At 36.0% G+C, this 21,547-nt stretch overlaps 1 protein-coding gene across 1 annotated transcript in view; it reads right to left on the reverse strand.

Moving 5' to 3' along the window:
- Positions 1-6,075: 6,075 nt before the first annotated feature.
- The window catches only part of LOC145691577 (uncharacterized), a 38,386-nt gene continuing 22,914 nt past the window's right edge, over positions 6,076-21,547 (reverse strand). The window contains exons 6-8 of the mRNA XM_081766986.1: positions 17,201-17,289; positions 14,169-14,269; positions 6,076-6,899 (exon numbers count right to left, since the gene is read on the reverse strand). Of these exons, the coding sequence (XP_081623112.1) occupies positions 6,762-6,899; positions 14,169-14,269; positions 17,201-17,289 (328 nt within the window). The 3' untranslated portion in view covers positions 6,076-6,761. The remainder of the gene's footprint in view (positions 6,900-14,168; positions 14,270-17,200; positions 17,290-21,547) is intronic.

The raw sequence follows: 21,547 nt of genomic DNA on the forward strand, positions 1-21,547 counted from the left end.
ATGGTTATTTGATTAGTACAAAATGTTAATTCTTTTCTTTTCCTGCTTGTTTTCAAAACTGAATAGGTCACAAAAATTTATTCCTTCGTTTATTTGATTAGTACAAAATGGTATAAAATTCTGAGTTAGCTAAATTGGACCTCCTTCGCTTTCTTCGTTTATTTAAATAGCACAAAAAGGTATAAGATACTGAGTTATTTAAAATGGTATTTCTTGTTGATACCAAATTGAATAGGTCACTCAAATTTATTCATTTGGTGATTTGTGTAGCACAAAAATACTCAGCTAGTTAAAATGGCCCTTCTTTGCTTTTCTTCTGATTGGTATAAAATTGAATAGATCACTCAAATTTATTCCTTCGTTTATTTAAATAGCACATAAAGGTATAAAATGATCCTTCTTCGCCTTTCCTTTTTCTGCTTGGCACAAAAAAATAATACTCCATCCAAATTTAGTTTTTTCATTTGTTTGAATGGCACAAAAGTACAGAAATTCTGAGCTAGTTAAAATGATCCTTCTTCGGTTTTTTGATTATTTGAATACTATTGAGCTGGTTAAAATGGCATTTCACGCTGGTACAAAAAGTAGGACACCTAAACAAAAAGTATATAAATTCTGAGGTAGTTAAATTGGTCTTTTTTTCGTTTTTTCTTTCGTTTATTTGAGTAGTACAAAATGGTATAAAATACTCAGCAAGTTAAAATGGTTCTTCTTTGTTTGGTATAAAAAAGTAGAACACCCAAATTTGTTCTTTCGTTCATTGGGCTAGTATAAAGGTATTCGATTTTTCTGGTTAGTACTTTGACCTTCGATTTTTCTGGTTAGTACAAAAAACAGGTCACTCAAATTTATCTCATCGTTTGTTTAAATAGTACAAAAAGGCACAGAAATTCTCAGTTAGTTAAAAAGGGTCTTCTTCACTTTTTTCTGGTTCGTACAAAGCTAAATAGCTCACTCATATTTATGCCTTCGTTTATTAGACTAGTTTAAAATAATATAAAATTCGCAGCTAGTTAAAATGGTCCTTTTTTTTGCTTTTTCTGGTTAATATAAATTTATTCCTTTGTTTGTTGAAATAATACAAAATGGTATAAGATGATCCTGCTTCGGTTTTTCAAATTAAATAGCTCACTCAAATGCATTACTTCGTTTAATTGATTTTGTGTTGACACAAATTATAAGTCCTTTGTTTATTTGAATACTTCAAAATGGTGCAATTTCTTTGTTTTTCTCGGTGGTACAAAACTAAATATTCCATTGTTTATTTGAGTAGTAAAATTCTGAACCAGTTAAAAATGCCATTTCTCATTGGTACAAAATTGAATATGTCACTTAAATTTATTCTTTCGTATATTTAAATATTCAGCTAGTTCATTTTTTCTCGTTGATATAAAAAGAAGAACATCGAAATTATTCTTACATAAATTCTGAGCTAGTTAAATAGTCAATTTTCGTTTCTTTAAACAGTACATAATGAGCTTGTTAAAGTAGCTCTTCTTCTCTTTTCCAGTTGGTACAAAAGAAAATAGTCCACCTAAATTTTATTCATACTTCACTTCTTTTTTCCTAGTTGGTATTCCTTCGTTTATTTGAATAATGGCCCTTCACTTTTTCCAGTTGGTACATAAGGAAATAATCCAATCAAATGCTTCTGGTTCGTACAAAACTAAACACTCCATCCAAATTTGAGTATTACAAAATGAAATGAAATTCTGAGTTAGTTTAAAAAATGGTCCTTCTTGCTACAAAATTGGAAAGCTCACTCAAGAGTACAAAATAGTATTGAACTTCTGAGCCGGTTAAATTTATCCGATTGTTTGTTTAAAATACGCAATTATTTCTCGTTGGTGCAAAATTGAATAGGTCACTCAAATTCACCCCTTCGTTTGTTTAAATATTAGAACATGGTCTAGAAAAAATGACATTTCTCATTGGTACAATATTCCTTCGTTTATTTAATTAGTACAAGAAGACATAATTCTCAGCTAGTTAAAATGGCATTTATCGTTGGTACAAAATTGAATAGGCCACTCAAATTTATTCCTCCTTCCCTTTTTCTGCTTTGTACAAAATTTATCCGTTGCTCCGTTTACAAGCTCTCGATGGTCATTATTTTGGAACTTGCAGTGATTGATGAACTATTACTAAATGTGGAAACAGCACCTCAATATGTGGCTCAGTTTTCGTGTTATTAGGTTTTAAGTATGTTGACCTTTGACCTCGATGATCAATATTTTGGAACTTGTAGTAGTTGATAACCAGTTACTAAATGTGGAAACAGCACTTCAATGTGTGGCTCCGTTTTCGAGTTATTGGGTTTTAAGTATGTTGACCTTTGACCTCGATGATCAGTATTTTGGAACTTGTAGTAGTTGATTACCAGTTACTAAATGGGGAAACAGCACTTCAATGTGTGGCTCCGTTTTCGAGTTATTGGGTTTTAAGTATGTTGACCTTTGACCTCAATGGTCATTATTTTTGGAACTTGTGCTAGTTGATGATCAATTACTAAATGTGAAAACACCACCTCAATACGTTGCTTCGTTTTCGAGTTATTGGGTTTTAAGTATTTTGACCTTTGACCTCGATGACCACTAATTTTGGAACTTGTAGTACCTGATGACCAATTACTAGATTTGGAAACAGCACCTCAATATTTGGCTCCGTTTTCGAGTTATTAGGTTTTAAGTATTTTGACCTTTGACCTTGATGACCACTAATTTTGGTATCTGATGACCTATTGCTAAATGTGGATACACCACACCACTTCGATATTTGACTCCGTTTTCGAGTTATTAGCTTTTAAGTGTCATACAAAGGGCGTATCCCACATAAACTATCAGACCTAGATAAAAATAGGTATGATATTTGTAATCAGCATGTCCGAAAACCCTCATATACCGAGTTTCATCCAAATCGGTTAAAATTGTCATACAAAGGGCGTATCCCACATAAACTATAAGACCCAGATAAAAATAAATATAATATTCGTAATCAGCATGTCCGAAAACCCCTATATTCTGAGTTTCACCCAAATTGGTTAAAATTGTCATAGAAAGGGCGTATGCCACATATACTATAGGACCCAGGTAAAAATAAGTATGATATTCGTACTCAGCATGGTCGAAAACCCCCATATGCCGAGTTTCATCCAAGTCGGTTCAAAGAGCGTATCGAATCGCTATGTTACATAGGTATTCATTGTCTTAAAATAGGGGTTGAAAAATCTGCTATGGTAAAATAGGGGTTGGAAAAGTAATTATAAAAGAGAACGAGTACACCCGTTAAAATGGAGGTTTTTGTGTGTTACGTAGTCTCAGTGTAATTTCTGCTATGTTCAATTAGGGGTGGAGAAAATGAATACACCCCCTGTGCTATGTCCGCCATGTTTCGTAGTCTCTGTCATGTTGAAATAGGGGTTGGAAAATATGCTCATAAAAGGGAATAAATTCACCCCTAAAATGGAGGTTGTTGTGTTTGTTATCTGCTCTACTATGTGTTCGTAACTGCTATGTTGCATAGTCTTATGCTAAGGGGTTGAAAACGAATACACCTCTGCTATGTGTTCGTAAGGGTTGAAAAATATGCTCATAAAAGAGAACGAGTCCACCCTTGTGTGTTACGTAGTCTTATGCTCTGCTATGTGTTCATAGTCTCAGTGTAATTTCTGCTATGTTAAAATAGGGGTTGAAAAATAAGCCATGTTCTTTTATTAGCTGTGCTATGTATTATCTGTTCTGCTGTGTGTTCATAGTCTCAGTGTAATTTCTGCTATGTTAAAATAGGGGTTGAAAAATATGCTCATAAAAGGAAACGAGTTCACCCTTGTTATGTTACGTACTCTTATGTGTTATCTGTTCTGCTGTGTGTTACGTAGTGTCAGTGTAACGAGTTCACCCTTGTTATGTTACGTACTCTTATGTGTTATCTGTTCTGCTGTGTGTTACGTAGTGTCAGTGTAATTTCTGCTATGTTAAAATAGGGGTTGAAAAATATGCTCATAAAAGGGAACGAGTTCACCCTTGTTATGTTACGTACTCTTATGTGTTATCTGTTCTGTTGTGTGTTACGTAGTGTCAGTGTAATTTCTGCTATGTTAAAATAGGGGTTGAAAAATATGTTCATAAAAGAGAAAGAGTACACCCTTGTTATGTTATGTACTCTTATGTGTTATCTGTTCTGCTGTGTGTTACGTAGTGTTATGTGTTATCTTCTCTTCTATGTGTTCGTAATTAACATAGGGGTTGGAAAAGTGCTCATAAAAGGGAACGAGTTCACCCCCTAAAAATGTGCTCGTAAAAGAGAACGAATACACCCCCTAAAAAGTGCTCATAAAAGGGAATAAATTCACCCCTAAAATGGAGGTCGTAAAAGACCGTGGGCTCACGGTGTACGGTGGTCAATTTCCCAGGGGCTTGTGAGTTGTTCTAGTATGAGCTAGGTTGGCCCAGATCGATCCATTTTCTACTACTAGTGTTAGAAATCTAGAAGACAACTGCGTACGTTTTCTTAGTACTTCTTAAGTATAGTATCAATAACATACACTGCACAAACGATACAAATTAAATTATTTTAAGTTTAACGCCCTTTACGTTAACGGAACCGGATGACTAATGGATTAATGAAAGCATGTAATTGTAAAATTAAATTTTTGTGCACTCCCACTGGGAATCGTATCTGGAATTACGTGCTGCAAAAGCACACGACTTTGCCACTAGATCAGCAAGGAGGGCCCACAAACGATACGATTGGTTTCGAAAAGTGTTACGTTATTTGTGACGAACAATAAGATATTACAATTGTATTGACTCATGGTTAAGGGACAGTTCAGAGAGCCCATGTGTATATGTGAGTTCACCAAATAAAGCATTAGATACGTCTAAACAAAACATTTCTAAAATTTCCTATAATACATCAGTGAGGAATAATAACAGGTTTCAGGAAAGTTTGTTATACAGTATAGACTTCTCAAGGTTTCATATAGTTAATATCAATATCAATCCACTAGCACATAAAGGATTTTGGGATTTGGCCAGACAACAGCAGGCTGAGTTTTCTTCGTTGTTCTAAGACGATGCATAATTTTCAAATCTAATTTAATTCTTGGCCCTTTTTTAAATCTAAATTTCATAAATATTTCAGAATGTTGAGCATGTGACCAACTCACACAAGTTAAGCCATGTGAAGATACAAATTGTCATATTAATACATTAGGATATACTGTACGTGCATGATCTGTTTCCCCTGTAGGAGGCGCCTTCAGAATACTCCTCCAACCAAATTCACAACACGGAATGTGCATCTGTCTGTAGAGGGCTTGGTGTTGAAGATCGTCGAATAACAAGACGAGCATAGTTGTGTGTGCGAATCTGTAGTTAGTAAATTATAGAGGTCCGAGCCTACAGCTTAATGTGGATCTGAACCATATAAGGCTTCACCGGAAGTTGGACAAGAGATCTTCCAGAATGTAGGGATTGCTCTAGTTATTTAGTTACTTGTAAGTTCTAGACAAAAGAACAGACATAAGGAATGTGTAAGGTAGGTAAAAGAAAGCGACACTTTCAAATAAAAATTAATATCCACTTCTTTTCAAAGAATAAAAAATTATTTCTAGTATAACATGAGTGCATCATGCATATTTCAAGTCAAAAGCACACGAATCAGCAACGGTGATAGATTATACCATGTTAATGAATGGAACAACGTATTGTAGTATTACTAAACTTTAAGAAACGGCCCGTTTCCACTTTACCTGTACCATAACTTAATTTATTTAGCCCAATATTACTGTTGTGTATTCACTTTTTTTTTTAGTATGTACAACTATCAAATGTCTCCAGTGTCTGTAGACAATTATTCTTAAGTGTTTAATATATTCTACTAGCGCCATGATCAAAATTAAAAGCCGACATTGACACAAACATTACAACATACTTATAATAATCTATTTCTGTTGAATAAACAAGAATAGCAACTTGAATCAACTTTGTTTTCGAAACAATTACTTTAACAAAGGTTTACCTAAACTATTTCATCGTCTTCTTATATTCGATTGCTACATAATTCCCGTAGGGCAAGATGGCGTAGAATGTTCTACACAATAGAGCGTCATGCTCTTCAATTATTACAATTTAATTTTTAACAATTTCAATTTTGAACATAATTTATTGTATTACAATTTTTATAGTGTTATACATAATTTTTCGTATGTTCTACGCTTCTGTCTTCCTTTTTAATTTACAAACTAGTGTGAAAACAGAATTATTTGAATCAGGCCAATTCGTCCATTTTGGAAAGGACCACCTTCTACAATTATATTAATAACAAAAAGATTTAAAACAATTCTAGTGAAGCAGTCAACTTGGCCTTAGTGCTGTGACTTTTTAATTATAAAATCTCCCGCGAGGGAGGAATAGAATAGAATAGAATAATTCCCGTAACATTCTTCATTCCAAACACACATGAAACCCTTGTGGCAGGGGAAAAATCTTCATGTCTATAATTCAAAATTATTGGATAAACTCTTAAATGTTTGCACTATCTTCTCCTTTTCCATTTTCTATTAATTAACAGTGTCAGTATCATGAACTCAACATCTATTGTAGTGAATCCAATCATGTGCGATAAATGATACCTGTTTATCGATGCAGTGACAAATAGAGACTCTGTGATCGTAAATAAACCTGCCACGGCAGGATATGCCACCTAGTGTGTTTTTGACTTTAGAACTCGTTTTGCTGGTGTTGATCTTGCTTTTGTTTTTACCAGTATTCTGTGGCTTCGTTCCGTAGGTTGAACGTATCAACTACTGTTGTGTTGTCTGTTTTCATTATTTCAGTTCCTCTTAAAGCAGCACCTCTTAGAGTATTTCTCTTCTTCATCTTCTTTCTAATGGATCTCTAAAGGAAAGAAAATAATAATAAAGTTCAAACAACAAACATAATCTTGCGTGCAGAGTTGCCAGTTTAGTTGTTTTTCTAACAAATTTGATGGTTCTTTTGCTCTGAAACGAAATAAAATACCGTATTTACTCGCGTAATTTTCGCTCTTTTTTAGACGAAAAAAGTTGTTTTGAAACAAGGGTGCGTAAATTATGCGAAAAAAAAGCCACATCAGTGAAGATCATCTAATTTTTTTCCCCAGTCAAAATAACACGAAAATACCGGTAAGAATTACACATTTTCTTTGTAGGAAGAATTGACAACAAACAACTAATTCTAAATTGGTAGAAAAATAACATTAAAAAATTGATTAAGAAGTTTCTTACCTTAGAAATCACTGTCAAATCCTCGCGTGCGCAAATTACGCGAGGAAAATAAAATATACAGAAAATGCCCTTCAAAATTGGGATGCGAAAATTACGCGCGTATTTACGGTATTTAATTTAATGTTTACAATTGTCTTCTGTCTAAGGAAGGAGATGGATAATAAAAGGAAAATAGAATGAGTATGTAGTCGAAAACTTGGATAACTCACGGATACAAATATTGTCCATCACAAATTAGCATGAACCAAGATCAAATCAGGAATCAGAGGCGGACAATTTGTCATTCATCTGCTGTGTTACTACAAATAATGAAGCTTACTTGTGATAATAATTAGCATATAAATGTAAATTTAAGTAATATACGAGGGTCACCGCAAAAGTCATGGGAACTACGGTATTCTTTTTTACGAAAATGGGAACGAAGCAAGAAATTCTTAAATATGCAAATGAAAGATTAATCGATTTCATCTCGACGGAGAAAGCCGTGATAGATCACACCCACAACGACAGCCGCAACACCTTTTGCAGGCAGTGGGGTCTTTAGGAGAACTATTTTGAACATTGATCACGACTCACGACCCAATGACTGTTCTGAATATTTACGATTGTCATAGGACATCCATATTTCATTAGAAGTGACCATCCGTTGCAGGAAATATTCCTGATCTTTCTCTTTATATGCTCGTGTATAAGTCTCTAATTTAGCCCAGTCTATCAACTCTTAACTCGGGATCCTAGTAATCCTGATAGGAGCTGATAGGATGGCATCAAGCGCAACGAAAAGAACAAAAGCTAAACTTCAATTAATCAGAACCAAGATCTTGTCCACCGGAGGATGTAGCACGAAAAGGAAAGGAAAAGAAAAGAAAAAATAAATGAAGAATATCTTAAAAGCAATACTTCGAAGAAGGCAATTAATTAGCACAATGCTCATTTAGTTTAACCTCTCTACTTAAGCTGGTATTTAAACGTTAAATAATCGAAACAATGTTACTTAGAGTTTACATTTATTGTTTAATAACACCACACTGTTTATCACAGCATCTAATTACCACAGTTGGGTTAACACAGATATTTGCAAATGATGGAAAGAAAGAAGAACGAAAGAAAAATATCAATTACAAGTTACTAATTTCGATGTAAGCCACCGTTCTATAGATAAAGTTCTTCCTTTTATATTAATAACTATTCACTAAAGGTATAATTTCAAAATAAACACCAAGAATTTGCGTTCACGAATTAGTAGTTACACCTTGCTGTCTAAACTATTCCCAACAATGTTTAGGTATCATCACGTTATTCCCAATAACAAACTTCATATTTTTGCATACAATATTACGTCCACATTCAATGTCAAACATGATCAAGTTCTATATTCCGCCGAAGCGCGTATCGGGACCCGGAAGTGAGAATAATTCACAAATCTGGGTCAGATGTCACCGGAACAAAATGTAAAAGGAAACAGGGAACATTAATATATCTTAACGTAAATAGCCTCTGTCCCAAGACAGCGTAATTCAAGCAACGTTATACTATTATTTAAATAGGAGACACACCCGAATCACAGAAACAGCTCCTTCCATTCATTTATAGCATCCTGGTTACAGTGGCGGAACTAGAAGGTAAAAACTGAGGGGGCTGCCAGACCCTAGACTATGAGAAGTATATCATGAGTTTACTATAAAGTTTCAAAAATATATAAATAATAGCTTAAAATTATTTTGGTCATCCTGAAAACTGGGGAGGCCTAGGCCCCCCGGTCCCGGGCTAGATTCGCCACTGCCTGTTTACTACTTAAAACTCACAATTCGCCATTAAGTTTGTAGTAAAAACCTTCACTATAGGCAGCCAACGCGACATCTAACCGAACGACTGAGACCATGGTTTAACAACCTTCAAAAGATATCACTAGGAAGATAAGACTTAAGATTTGTAAATGTTAGTTTACGTGGACGAAAAAGAACTGACTTATATGTTAACGAAAAGGGCAATCATTATTTGTAAAACCAGAGCAACAGAGTTGGCGTGGGTCAATGAAAACTTGACCCACGACCCACTGACCCACCATGACCCACTCTGACCCACCATGACTCACCACCCACCGTGACCCACTCTGACCCACCACCCACCGTGACCCACCACCCACCATGAACCACTCTCATCCACTGTGACCTACTCTGACTCACCAAAATCCATCGTCATCAACTCTGAACACGATCCACGGCCCCTTCTGTACTGACTAAAGAGTTTACACTTGTAATAAAACAACACTGTGAAATTGTCACTAATCAGAGTTTGAATTTCTAGTCAATCGCTCAAGCACCACTCTGTTACAATAACGGTGGATCTGACCTTTGCGATATAAAATGGTAAAGTGTTTGTTAGTGAGGAAATTGAAATAGTTCGAGGTGGGGGAAATTAGTGTGTGTCTAAAATATACTTGTACTAAAAGAGTATTCTTGCAAGTGTTAATTTCTGAACGCATTCCAAAAGAAACTTCTATTTGCAGGAAAATATCCCTGTACAATATGGAAAAGGTTATGGTTTCTCAGTTCACAGTATTTTTCTCACAAAAGACTTGAAAAATCAGTTTTTCATAGTGTATAAAGGTGCTCGGGTACCCTATGTAAGAGCATTTCCATAAAGTATGCTCATAATTGTAATTTGTGTAATCACTAAAACACCATGTTAAATTTAAGTTACAAATATGCATAATTACAATTATTATGAATATTTATTCAAAGTATTTTACATAAAGCAAAGAAGAGACTTATTAAAAATTAGGTACAAAGTTGAATAACACAAACAAGCTTATACATTTTCCGTAACTCGTAATTTTCAATCTTAAAACAAATCTGAAATCGGGTTTATTTCCTGTTGGTAACTTTTTCGTGGTAAATCATCCGCAGCGGAATGATGTCTATCCTTCAGCCAAGAAATAACTAGCTCGTCTACTTTGAGCTTGTCTAGCAGTGGGCCATTAACATTGATGACAACAAGTTAGATCATGTTTGAGCACTTAGTCTATTTCTAATATCAGTCACCTGTAAATTCATAAGGGGAAATCTCCGTTCGCACTCTGTCGTGAAAATTAATAATACTTCTACCCGATTTCTGCAACTCCTCATCGACAATCTGCTTGTTAGACTTAAGTCAGGTAACGATTCTTCTTGGTCAGTTTTGAAATACTCAGCAGGAAGTATCATCTTTCTATCACCATACAACATCTTTTCCGTATCAACCATGTCAGTTGGTAATGTCGACTCATGGAGAACAGAAACTTCATCTACCACGCCTTCGATAGGGAATCTTGTGAATAAATTATCAATTAAAGCCTGATAAACTGATGATTTCTTATTTGCTTACAAATTTAATTTTTGTAATTACACATAAAGGTTCGATGCCATTACCAAGTTCCCTCCCCCATCTAGAAAGCGAAAGAGAACGAGGTTTCTGGAAAGTATTCAGAGGTGAATGGGAATTTCCCTCCTTCTTCAACTTCAATTACGACACTGCTGTTTGCCATGTGCTAAATTACGATGAATTTCAATTAAATTATCATAGTATAATTATTTCCTTGTTGAATTATCGATACTTTTCAGTGGAAAAAAGGATGAAATCTGAAAATTCCAAATCAAGGTAAGTAGACGAACGTAAAAGGAAAAGTGTAAAATTTTCCATACAATAATGCGTACAATCCAAACTTCAAATTTCCGCGTAATTAAGCTTAGAGTACAAATTTTATGCCTATTTTTGTCACAACTTTATGGGTTGATTGCCCTGTGCTGTAAGCGCTTCATATAATAAACATAAGCTTCAGCAATTATTATAGCAGAAAGCAATGGATATATGAAGCCAAGCACTGTATTTTTTGTTTCTAATTTTTTTCTTGAATAACATTGATCGTTTTCGATCATTTTTGCAAACCAACTCACTACCAATTTTCCATATATTTAAAGTGCCCCCCCCCCCACACACACACACATAAAGGAGAATTTTAAAAAATGCTAGGACACACACTGTTTATTTTCAATAAAGAGTTAATACACTGAATTTCAGCTCCGTAAGTTTAACGACTTGCGACATACTCATTTTTTTCGCATTCTCACTACCTCCTTAGAATATTATGCATTATAATGAAAGCAATATAACATCCCAGTTTGCATTAAGGTCTAACTATATACCAAAAGTAATTTAATGTGACTTTGCAATTTGGCCGTGATGATTAGGCACACATAGTTACATTCATTTTTTTAAAAATAATTTATATATTACAGTGATTCAAAAATGTATTTTTTGCAGTAGTTAGCTCCTCTAAAAACTTACAGGTATCGAAAGCCAAGTAGTAGTATAAGTTCTATTGCTTTATTACAATTAAAAATATCAATATCCAAAAGTGCCTGAAGTTCTTTTTTCACTTGGTTAGATTTACTCACCTCAGGTAAGTAGACAGAAACAAATGGAAAAGGTAGGGAAATTAAGGTCTTGAAAGTAAAACAGAGACAAATTTACCAGTCTTCAGAAGATACTGTCTACAATGCACTGAGCAGAGAGGGTCGGTAGATTATACTGAGTCGGTGGGTCGCAGTGGGTCATAGTGGGTCACGGTGGGTCACAGTGGGTCATGGTGGGTGGTGGGTCGCAGTGGGTCACGGAGGGTGGTGGGTCACATGCTGTTGACCCACGACCCACTGACCCACTCAGAAAACTTGACCCACTTGACCCACTGACCCACCGACCCACTCCATCTCTGCAGAGCAAATATTATACGTTACTGCTGTGTTTTGAATTTTTATAATAACCATAAAAGATAGAAGTAAAACATTCCTGAATAACAAGAGAATCCATACAAGGAAAGATTAATAATCACAGTATTACACTTAAACGAACACATGTATACAACAGAGAAAATTTCTTAATTTACTACTGCAAATTAGTTACAATATAACCAGCTGTACTCAGTATATTCATGGTGTATTCCAGACAGTGTATTACTCAGGATGATAACGGCGCCCAGCGCGAAGCCGACAATCAAGGAAGGAAATTCCTCCCATTGGAATATCTTCATTCAGCCATGCTGTGCAATTACCTTATTCAACTTGAAACTGAACATACACTATGTCATCAAAAGTATCCGGACACCTGGCTGAAAATGACTTCCAAGTTCATGACGCCCTCCATCGATACTACTGGAATTCAATATGGTGTTGGCCCACCCTTAGCCTTGATGACTGCTTTCACTCTCGCAGGTATACTTTCAATCAGGTGCTGGAAGGTTTCTTGGGGAATGGCAGCCCATTCTTCACGGAGTGCTGAACTGAGGAGAAATATCGATGTAGGTCGGTGAGGCCTGGCACGAAGTCCGCGTTCCAAAACATCCCAAAGGTGTTCTATAGGAATCAAGTCAGGACTCTGTGCAGAGCAGTCCATTACAGGGATGTTATGGTCGTGTAACCACTCCTCCATAGGCCGTGCAGGATGAACAGGTGCTCGATCGTGTTGAAAGATGTAATCGCCATCCCCAAATTGCTCTTCAACACTGGGAAGCAAGAAGGTGCTTAAAACATCAATGTAGGCCTGCGCTGTGAGAGTGCCACGAAAAAACAACAACAAGAGGTTCAAGCCCCCTTCAAGAAAAACACGACCACACCATAACACCACCACCTCCGAATTTTACTGTTGACACTACACACGCTGACAGATGACGTTCAACGAGCATTCGCCATACCCACACCCTGCCATCGGATCGCCACATTGTGTACCATGATTCGTCACTCTACATAACGTTTTTCCACTGTTCAATCGTCCAATGTTTGCGCTCCTTACACCAAGCGAGGCGTCGTTTGGCATTTACCTGCGTGATATGTGGCTTATGAGTAGCCACTCGACCAGGAAATCCAAGTTTTCTCACCTCACGCCTACTGTCATAGTACTTGGAGTGGATCCTGATGCAGTTTGGAATTCCTGTGTGATGGTCTGGATAGATTCTGCCTATTACACTTAACGACCCTTTTCAACTGTCGGCGGTCTCTGTCAGTCAACAGACGAGGTCGGGCTGTACGCTTTTGTGCTGTACGTGTCCCTTCACGTTTCCACTTCACTATCACGTCACAGTGGACCTAGGGATGTTTAGGAGTGTAGAAATCTCGCGTACAGACTTCTGACACAAGTGACACCCAATCATCTGACCACGTTCGAAGTCCATGAGTTCCGCGGAGCGCCCCATTCTGCTTTCTCACGATGTCTAAAGACTACTGAGGTCGCTGATAATGAGTACTTGGCAGTAGATGGCAGCACAATGCACCTAATATGAAAAACGTATATTTTGGGGGTGTCCGGATACTTTTGATCACATAGTGTATTTGAGGACAAATCTTAACGAGTAATTGTAAATTTTGACTCAAGTTCCCACAAAGGAACTTTAAAGAATAAACAGAGCATAAATAAGGAAACTAATGAAAAGTATTATAAGAAAATAAATATTAATTACGTGTATATCAGTTTATACTTTCTTTACTTACTTACCATAGTATTCTGTACCCGTTTTGAAATTTGCATTTTCAATACAATATCGGACGTTACGAGATCACTTAGCTCAAACAATTAATTCATTCTTCTGCTTTAGCTTTATTGGATGACGATGGAAAATATGTCGAAGTCAACGTAGGAAATCATGTATTTAGGGTTCGTGAAGTAAGAATTTCCTTCAGCTATTCAATTGAATAAACACAATAGATTATCACCTATCTTTATGGCTTAAGAAACACGAAAGTATAACAGACAAATGTCCTGCCTACTCTATACACCTAGGTTTTATAATTTGTGTGGTATTTAGTGACATGTCTGTTATAAATCTTTGCATAGCTATGTTGATTCATGCATTTAACATAATTCTACTTACCCAAATATGGGTCTTGAAGTAAATTATAAAGAAAATATTGAACTCAATAAACGTTATAATACCAGAGCCTATGAATACTCCCATTAATCCTCCAACATTGCCTGGAAAGGAGATAATACATTAGAAGAATCCATTGCTTCCATAGCAGAGAGAAAAATTAACTCTCCCGTCAGGGGAAATGAGTAAATGAGTAGCTACTGATAAAGTTTTAAGCTAAAAATACTAATGAAGTTACACTTACGAGTGTTCTGTATATTTTTGGGACAGATAAAACCGGCTTTTATAAAAACCGGAAACCTGTTTCTGGAAAAACCGAAACCCGAAAAACTGACATTTCGGTTTTCTCCAAAACCAGTTCGTTTTTTACCGGAACCGGTTTCGACTTTTTCCAAAACCGGTTTTTTCCACCGAAACTGGTTTCAGTGAAAGCTGTTTTGGAAAACACATAAAACTATTTCTGTGGAAACAGAATCGTTTCCAGAGAACAACGAAGCGCTATTCTCGTCAGAAATAGAATCAGTTTTGGAAAAACTTAAACCAGGTTTACAGAAAACTGGAACCGGTTTTGAAGAAAATTGAACAGGTTCCGTTGAAAAAACCGAACCGGTTTTGGAGAAGACCGATAACCGATTTCGATGAAAACCTAACCGATTTTGGAGAAAACCGAAACCGGTTTCGGCGAAAAACCGTTTTTTATTTAAAAAATACTGTTTCGGTTTTTCTAAAAACCGGAAACCGAAAAACCTGTTTTTGTGCCCACCACTAGTATATTTGCCCCAAATGTTAAATATTGGGGGCGCGGTGGCTCAGTGATAGAGCGTTCACCTCCGTGCTTGGGGTCCCTGGTTCGATCCCAGCTCGCGCCGTGTGGACTTTCTGGTGGACAAATACCGTGCTCGTGGGTTTTCTCGGGGTTCTCCGGTTTCCTCCCACTTTATTCATTCCACTATTTCACTCATCTTTCATCATCACCGTCTCCTTTAGCCTCACCGGCATAACCGTGGGACGTAAAACTTAAAGATTTCATTTCATTTTTTTTTCCAATTGTTAAATACCTTTCCAAAGACCTGAACACAATGCTGCGTATTGTTAAGCAGATTCCTGAGATATTGTAGGTGCCTTCGAAACGAGTGTTGCGCTCAGCACCCACTTTTTTTTTTTTTTTTTTTTGGCCTTGAAACTAATTTCGGAATTACATTTTCATGCCGTTAAAAAACAGCCGTGTAATGAGAGCTTTACTAACGAATATTATCTGTTTAATTACACGATGCAATCTTAAAACCGTGATAACAATCAATCGAGCAAGATATTTTTTTTCAGATTTGTGTGCTATAATAATAATGATGTTTATCAGGTAGCAAACAGCTTACATTGCCACAAGTACACACAGACAGCAGACACATGATACATGCAACCCTACATATACACAACAGTCTTTGATTATATCTAGCAGGAGGCAAAATTCACTAGCAATACATGCTATATACGAAATCGACATCATAAAATAATAATAATAATAATAATAATAATAATAATAATAATAATAATAATAATAATAATAATAAAAATAATAATTTATTATTATTATTATTATTATTATTATTATTATTATTATTATTATTATTATTATTATTATTATTATTATTATTATAAAATGAACATATCAACAATTTAAAAAAGCTTAGAACATTTAATTAACCAAGATCCTAGTCTATAGTGTGCAACAAACTAAAGACTTTGAGAAATCAATTAGGTAAAATTAAATTAAACAATTAGTTTCAATTTAATCCACAGTAATATCTTCAAAAAAACTTATACCATTATATACAGTGGTCGAAGTGAGACGGTATGCGGTGGTATGCCATACCGCCTCTGTTTTTTCAGTGATGAAGGCATACCGTCTCTGTTTTTACAGTGATCAAGACACCGTCACTGGAGAGTTAAATACCTTTAATAAATCCATTTTGACGAATATCTTTGCACGTAAAAATATTTTATTTTTTATGTAAAAATAATTTTTAAGTTGACAACCCAGACATTTTCAACACCATGTTCCTACCTTTTGTTCTAAAAATGAGGTGTCTTCAAAGAAATTCATCTACTACTTTATATTTTGATGTGCCATACTGAATTTTCTTTCTTTATATATATATATATATATATATATATATATATATATATATATATATATATATATATATATATATATATATATATATATATATATATATATATATATATAATGTGTGTGTGTGTGTGTGTCCTCTTCAGGGATGAATTCAGGGGGTAGCCCTGGGGGAATCTCCCCCCGAAGAAAATTCTGTCCCCCCCGGGGAAACTCCCAGAATTTCAGTCACAAAATGTAGAAAGTATTTCACCCAATTATTTGCTTTTCTTTCTGTTCACGTGCAGACGAAATCCGATCTCTCAATATACATATAAATGACGCAGACCCAGTCTATATAAATATTAAACATGTAACATCTAAGATAGAATACCAAATAGTCAATAAAACCTGTATTTCTTACCGCTATGGCCGAGTTTGGTAGAACATGAAATTGTCAACTGTTGAAGAAAGGTTTGCATTTTAGTAGATACTATACTCTTGCCCTATATTATATATTAGTACAGATTGAGATACTAAAGGAAAGATAGGGAAGATCTTTCGATCTTCCCATATGATCTCTGATGTCCGCAGACTTCAGTTCTTGAAAATGTACAGTTCTTGCATTATTTGAAATAGAGCGCCTAAATCCCATATCTCACATCGGAAGTAACAGACGTAAATGTGTTACAGGATAACACTATGTAATACAGGATAACTGTACTATCGTATATCTATTGTACAGTTATCCTGTATCACATAGTGTCTGATGAAGCCAAAGAGTTAGTTGGCGAAACTGTAACACGTGTTGAATTTTAATGAAAATATACAGTTTCGCTCAGCAAATAATTAGTTTATATTTAATTACAACAAAGCAAAGCTTCTATTTATGATTGTATAGGAATAAAACAATAGTATAATGACTTACTTATCCATGACAGCACTGTTTGTGGATGTTGGATGACTATTTTATATGGATCGTTGGGCATGTAAAGCGACAGAGAAGAAACTGAAGATCTGGAAATAAAAACATTTCACTGTTTATTAAAAAAATGGTATCCGAAAGGTTGTCTGTTTAAGTATAATTTGAAGGAAAACTTTAAAAAGGTATAGAAATTTAATTGACACATAAAATAAGAATATTCTTTTGTGGGTACCGATACAACAACCTCTTTGCCAACTATTCACTTACTCTGTATTAGAGATGATTAAATCCGGATTTTTTTCATATCGGACTTCGAATAGGAAACTATAGAAATCTGGATTTCGGAGAAAATCTGAATTTCGAAACGTAATAGTATCTAATAAACAATTCACATGTAAAATCATAGGAATTCTTAAATACAAGTGGGCGAAAGATAACGCAAAACACTACTACTTGAACAGAGTTCAACAAAGATTTCAGAACAGTTTTGCCACATCTCGATTTAGTACAAGTTTGCTTTTATAAAGTCATTTTGGAAATTTTAAATAATTACTTATGTATCAAAGATTTCTACGTATCTGATTCTATATGTGTCATTCCATTTAAAATCTAATTTGAAGGCGTGGATAATGTTACAGATTACGGCTCACCATTTCAGGGAATTTTCTGAAATTCTTATTTGAGGCTCAGCCAAATATATGTCAATTGATTAATTGTTGTTGATTTTTTCTCATACTATGCAGACAATAATAGGAAATACACACGTTTCCTCCATCGTATGCTCTTTTTATCTTCTGTCTGCTGCAACAAGTTCTTTACCACACTATGTTTGTCTTCATGACTCTTTCCCTGTGATACATATAGCGTTACGAACTGTAAAATCTTCAAGCGGACGTTCAATTTTACTGTTTTATTTCCTGTGTCCTGTCCATTAGACAGACCGGGCACTTTTCGTTTGGTCCCTATATTTACAAGAAATCTGAGTTTATTTTCAGCTAAACATGTGTTGATAAGTTAATTAATTTTGTAATTAAGTAGGGACTTTATGGAAATGTATTACAATGTGAAAATTTAATGAACATTAGGTATCATCATATTTACTATACCTCTAAGTAGTGCCGAATTTACGTATAAGCTAAACAAGCTGTAGCTTCGGGCCCCAATCGCTTGGGGGCCCCAAAACTTTAAAGCAACAACTGATTGTAATGTAATTTCCAAATAACAAGTAAAAGTAAATAAGATAAACTCACATACAACAATGGTGTTTTGTGATGTTATGTACTAGGCTTTTATAAATCAAGTAATAGACCTCAGTTTCTCAGCCCCACTTGTAATGAGGCCCCTGTTATCCAGCCCTGCTTATAATAGAGCCCCCATTTCCCAGCCCTATCTTTAATGGGCCCTTGTTTCCATTTAGATATCCATTAGGCCCATAAATTGGCATATAGCATATATTCAAACCTTAAAAAAACGGCTATTTTGTCGCTGAAAAAGAAAGCTTAACGTATAAAGGGCTTCTAAGGCTTGACGTAGAGAGGGCCCCTTTCAATAGCGTAGAACCTCATCAAATCTAAATCTGGCACTGCCCCTAAGCAACACTTAAGTAGAAAGGACGTTCTTGAGGCATATAATAACGCTTTGTGAGTCAATGCAGGTAAGTACATGATAGAGTATAACCATTCTGAGTCCAGTCTCTGTTCGGGCGGAATTATTTGTAACCGCTCAGTGTTCGGGTCGCTGTTCGGGCTACCATTTATTTATAACCAACCAGGTCGTCTCCGTTCTACCAATGAGTATTCTCCTGGAGACCTGGACTTACCTGGGTAGGACGTTGAAGGACCTCTCCAAGAAAGGATTACAAATTGTTTTCAAATCGCTCGTCGGCCTCAATGATAGGATGAGCATTAGGCGCCGAGAGGTTCGGATGTCTCGTCTCGAAAACCTCACGGACGATCAGACGGTCATCCAGACCATAACGCACACAAACATCATTCACACACACAACGAAAGCAACTCGATTAAATAACACTATACTTATTTCTTAGAATACTATTTAAAAAATAACGAAGAGAAATGATCACAGCACTTAACACAGAATATATATAATAATTTCCACTATCAAAATCGCACTTTACATTTCACTATATTGTAGCCCTTTTTATTACTTTGAATTATATATAGGAGATTATGACTGAGATTTCATTATAAATGCTTTTCTCACAACATCGACGCACTTGGGGGATTAGCACAGGGGAAAGGGTCGCCGGCGTAATCCCACGTAATAACCTGGTTGCTACTCCAAACAGTCCTGAAGAGTCGACGTGAGTCTTCAGCGAAATAATTTCCGAAGTGGAATGCTGATGTTGGAAGGCGCGTTTAAAACTGTTTTGGCGCACAAGGTTTATGAACCTGGGACTTATTGATTGGGGCTAGCCGTAAGAAAACGTCCTTCACCGGCTAATAGCTTGTGCCCATTAACACAAAGTCATACTTGATTCCCGACGCGACGTGCGTGGTGGCTGCTCACAATTCCGGAGTCAAACTCCTCGAGCACAAAGGTTTGAGATATGAGCTGCCATGGTTCACTTAAGGATGTTGGCAGTTCATTCTAAAAACCACTCAGTTAAATCACCTGTATGCACATGCAAACAAAATACGGAACAGAGTTTATGTTAATTTTAGTCCACTGGCCACGATGCACGAGACATTGCGATAACTCGGGCGTGAGAAAGTGCAGATAACGAACTGGAAAAGCAATGTAGTTGGTGCCACTCTGGTGCTCGAACATCTGGTCTACTCTGATCTGCTCTAATCTATTGCAATATTTCCATAAACGATTAAAGAAAACACTTAATTCAGTTCCAAATAACTTCAGAATATATACTGTGCATATAATAAGTCAGGGAGAAACACTGAGAAGGTTCGTCGCTTACTAAAATGTTCTCACCAAAAAGCAATGTTTTAAATATATATATTAAAAAACAATGAGAGACCTCTTTGTCCACTTGCGTGGGAAAGAAGCAATTCCCACTGAAGAAAGAACTTATATGCGTCGCAGAATAAAGTATAAATCGAAAGAATAATCACTGTCTTTACGAAATATACAGAGCGTCCACAAAAAATACTTCTATAACCTGGTGGTGGTTATAAGAGCATGTTCGAGGCTTAGCTTTATGGCTGTTAGTTTAGCAGTAAATACACAGGCGATACAGTTTAAATTCTGAGCTGTCCTCGTCAGTAACGAAGGCATCAAGAGAATTCTCACTCTTGGAACCATTCGGGTACGCTCCATACTCTTGCTGGAGTTTCTGGGAAATGGTGTGCTATTTGGTATGTGATGACATTAGAGTCAAACCATGGTGGAGTCAACTGGCATGACGAAGGAGCAAAACCACGTTGCAAACAATGATATGGCTACTTAAATTCGTCAGTGACAAGACTCTTGTTAGCTCGAATGTATCAAGAACGTAGCCAAAGGTGTTGCTACATGCCAGTCGTAAGCCTGGTCGCCACGCAAAAGAAAGCTACATTAGGGTCTAGAAACACAACGCAGATGTGCTGTATAATTTAAGAGAAGTTTCTCATGACGAAAGATTAACGATGGTTTGTTTGCTTCTGCCAAAGGCTAACAACGGTATTATCACATAAGCAAACAGTTGATAGATTTATCCATACAGATTCTTTCTATGTATGGTTTTGCCAAGTTTAAATTTTAAATCATGCTGCGAGTTCAGATAACCTTGAAGTATAAACTTATATACGCTTCAACCAGATGTAAGGATAAAGGCTGCGCTAAAATTTGTGCGCGTTAGACTTACCTTTCGAGATCCTCTCTTGGTATGGTTTTGCTAAGTGTAATTTTTAAGTCATATGTAACAGATGAGTCAATTTCAAGAAATTTTAAGGCTAGTCTTCTATTACGCATTATTTGCAAATCTGAGACAAGCTTGCAATCGAGGAATTAGCAAGTTTGCTGTAGCCTTAGTTAAATCTGCCGCTGTGCAAATGTAAGCTTCTGCAAACATACAGACTTTACCTTGAAGGCTTGAATAAAGCTATGAAAAATCTGGAATGCTATTAGGAAATATGTGAAGCACCAGTGGCTAGCTGAACGCCTAAGTGAGGAACCGTGTCAAGTTGTTCCGGCAGAGAGAAACGAACAGATCAATAAACCACAGAACCGTAGACTTTAACCGAATTAGACTACGATATAATCATAATAAAACAATACGATCCGCACCTCATATGTGATGGAAAAGCACGTTGATAACTCGCAGACAAGGGTACTTAAGATTCCAAATATGTGGTGTTCACCTTAAGGATCGATCAAAAGACATCCAGAAATCGAAT

Source organism: Thermobia domestica, chromosome 8 (genome assembly GCF_964235325.1).
Source record: "Thermobia domestica chromosome 8, izTheDome1.hap1.1, whole genome shotgun sequence".
Lineage (NCBI taxonomy): Eukaryota > Metazoa > Arthropoda > Insecta > Zygentoma > Lepismatidae > Thermobia > Thermobia domestica.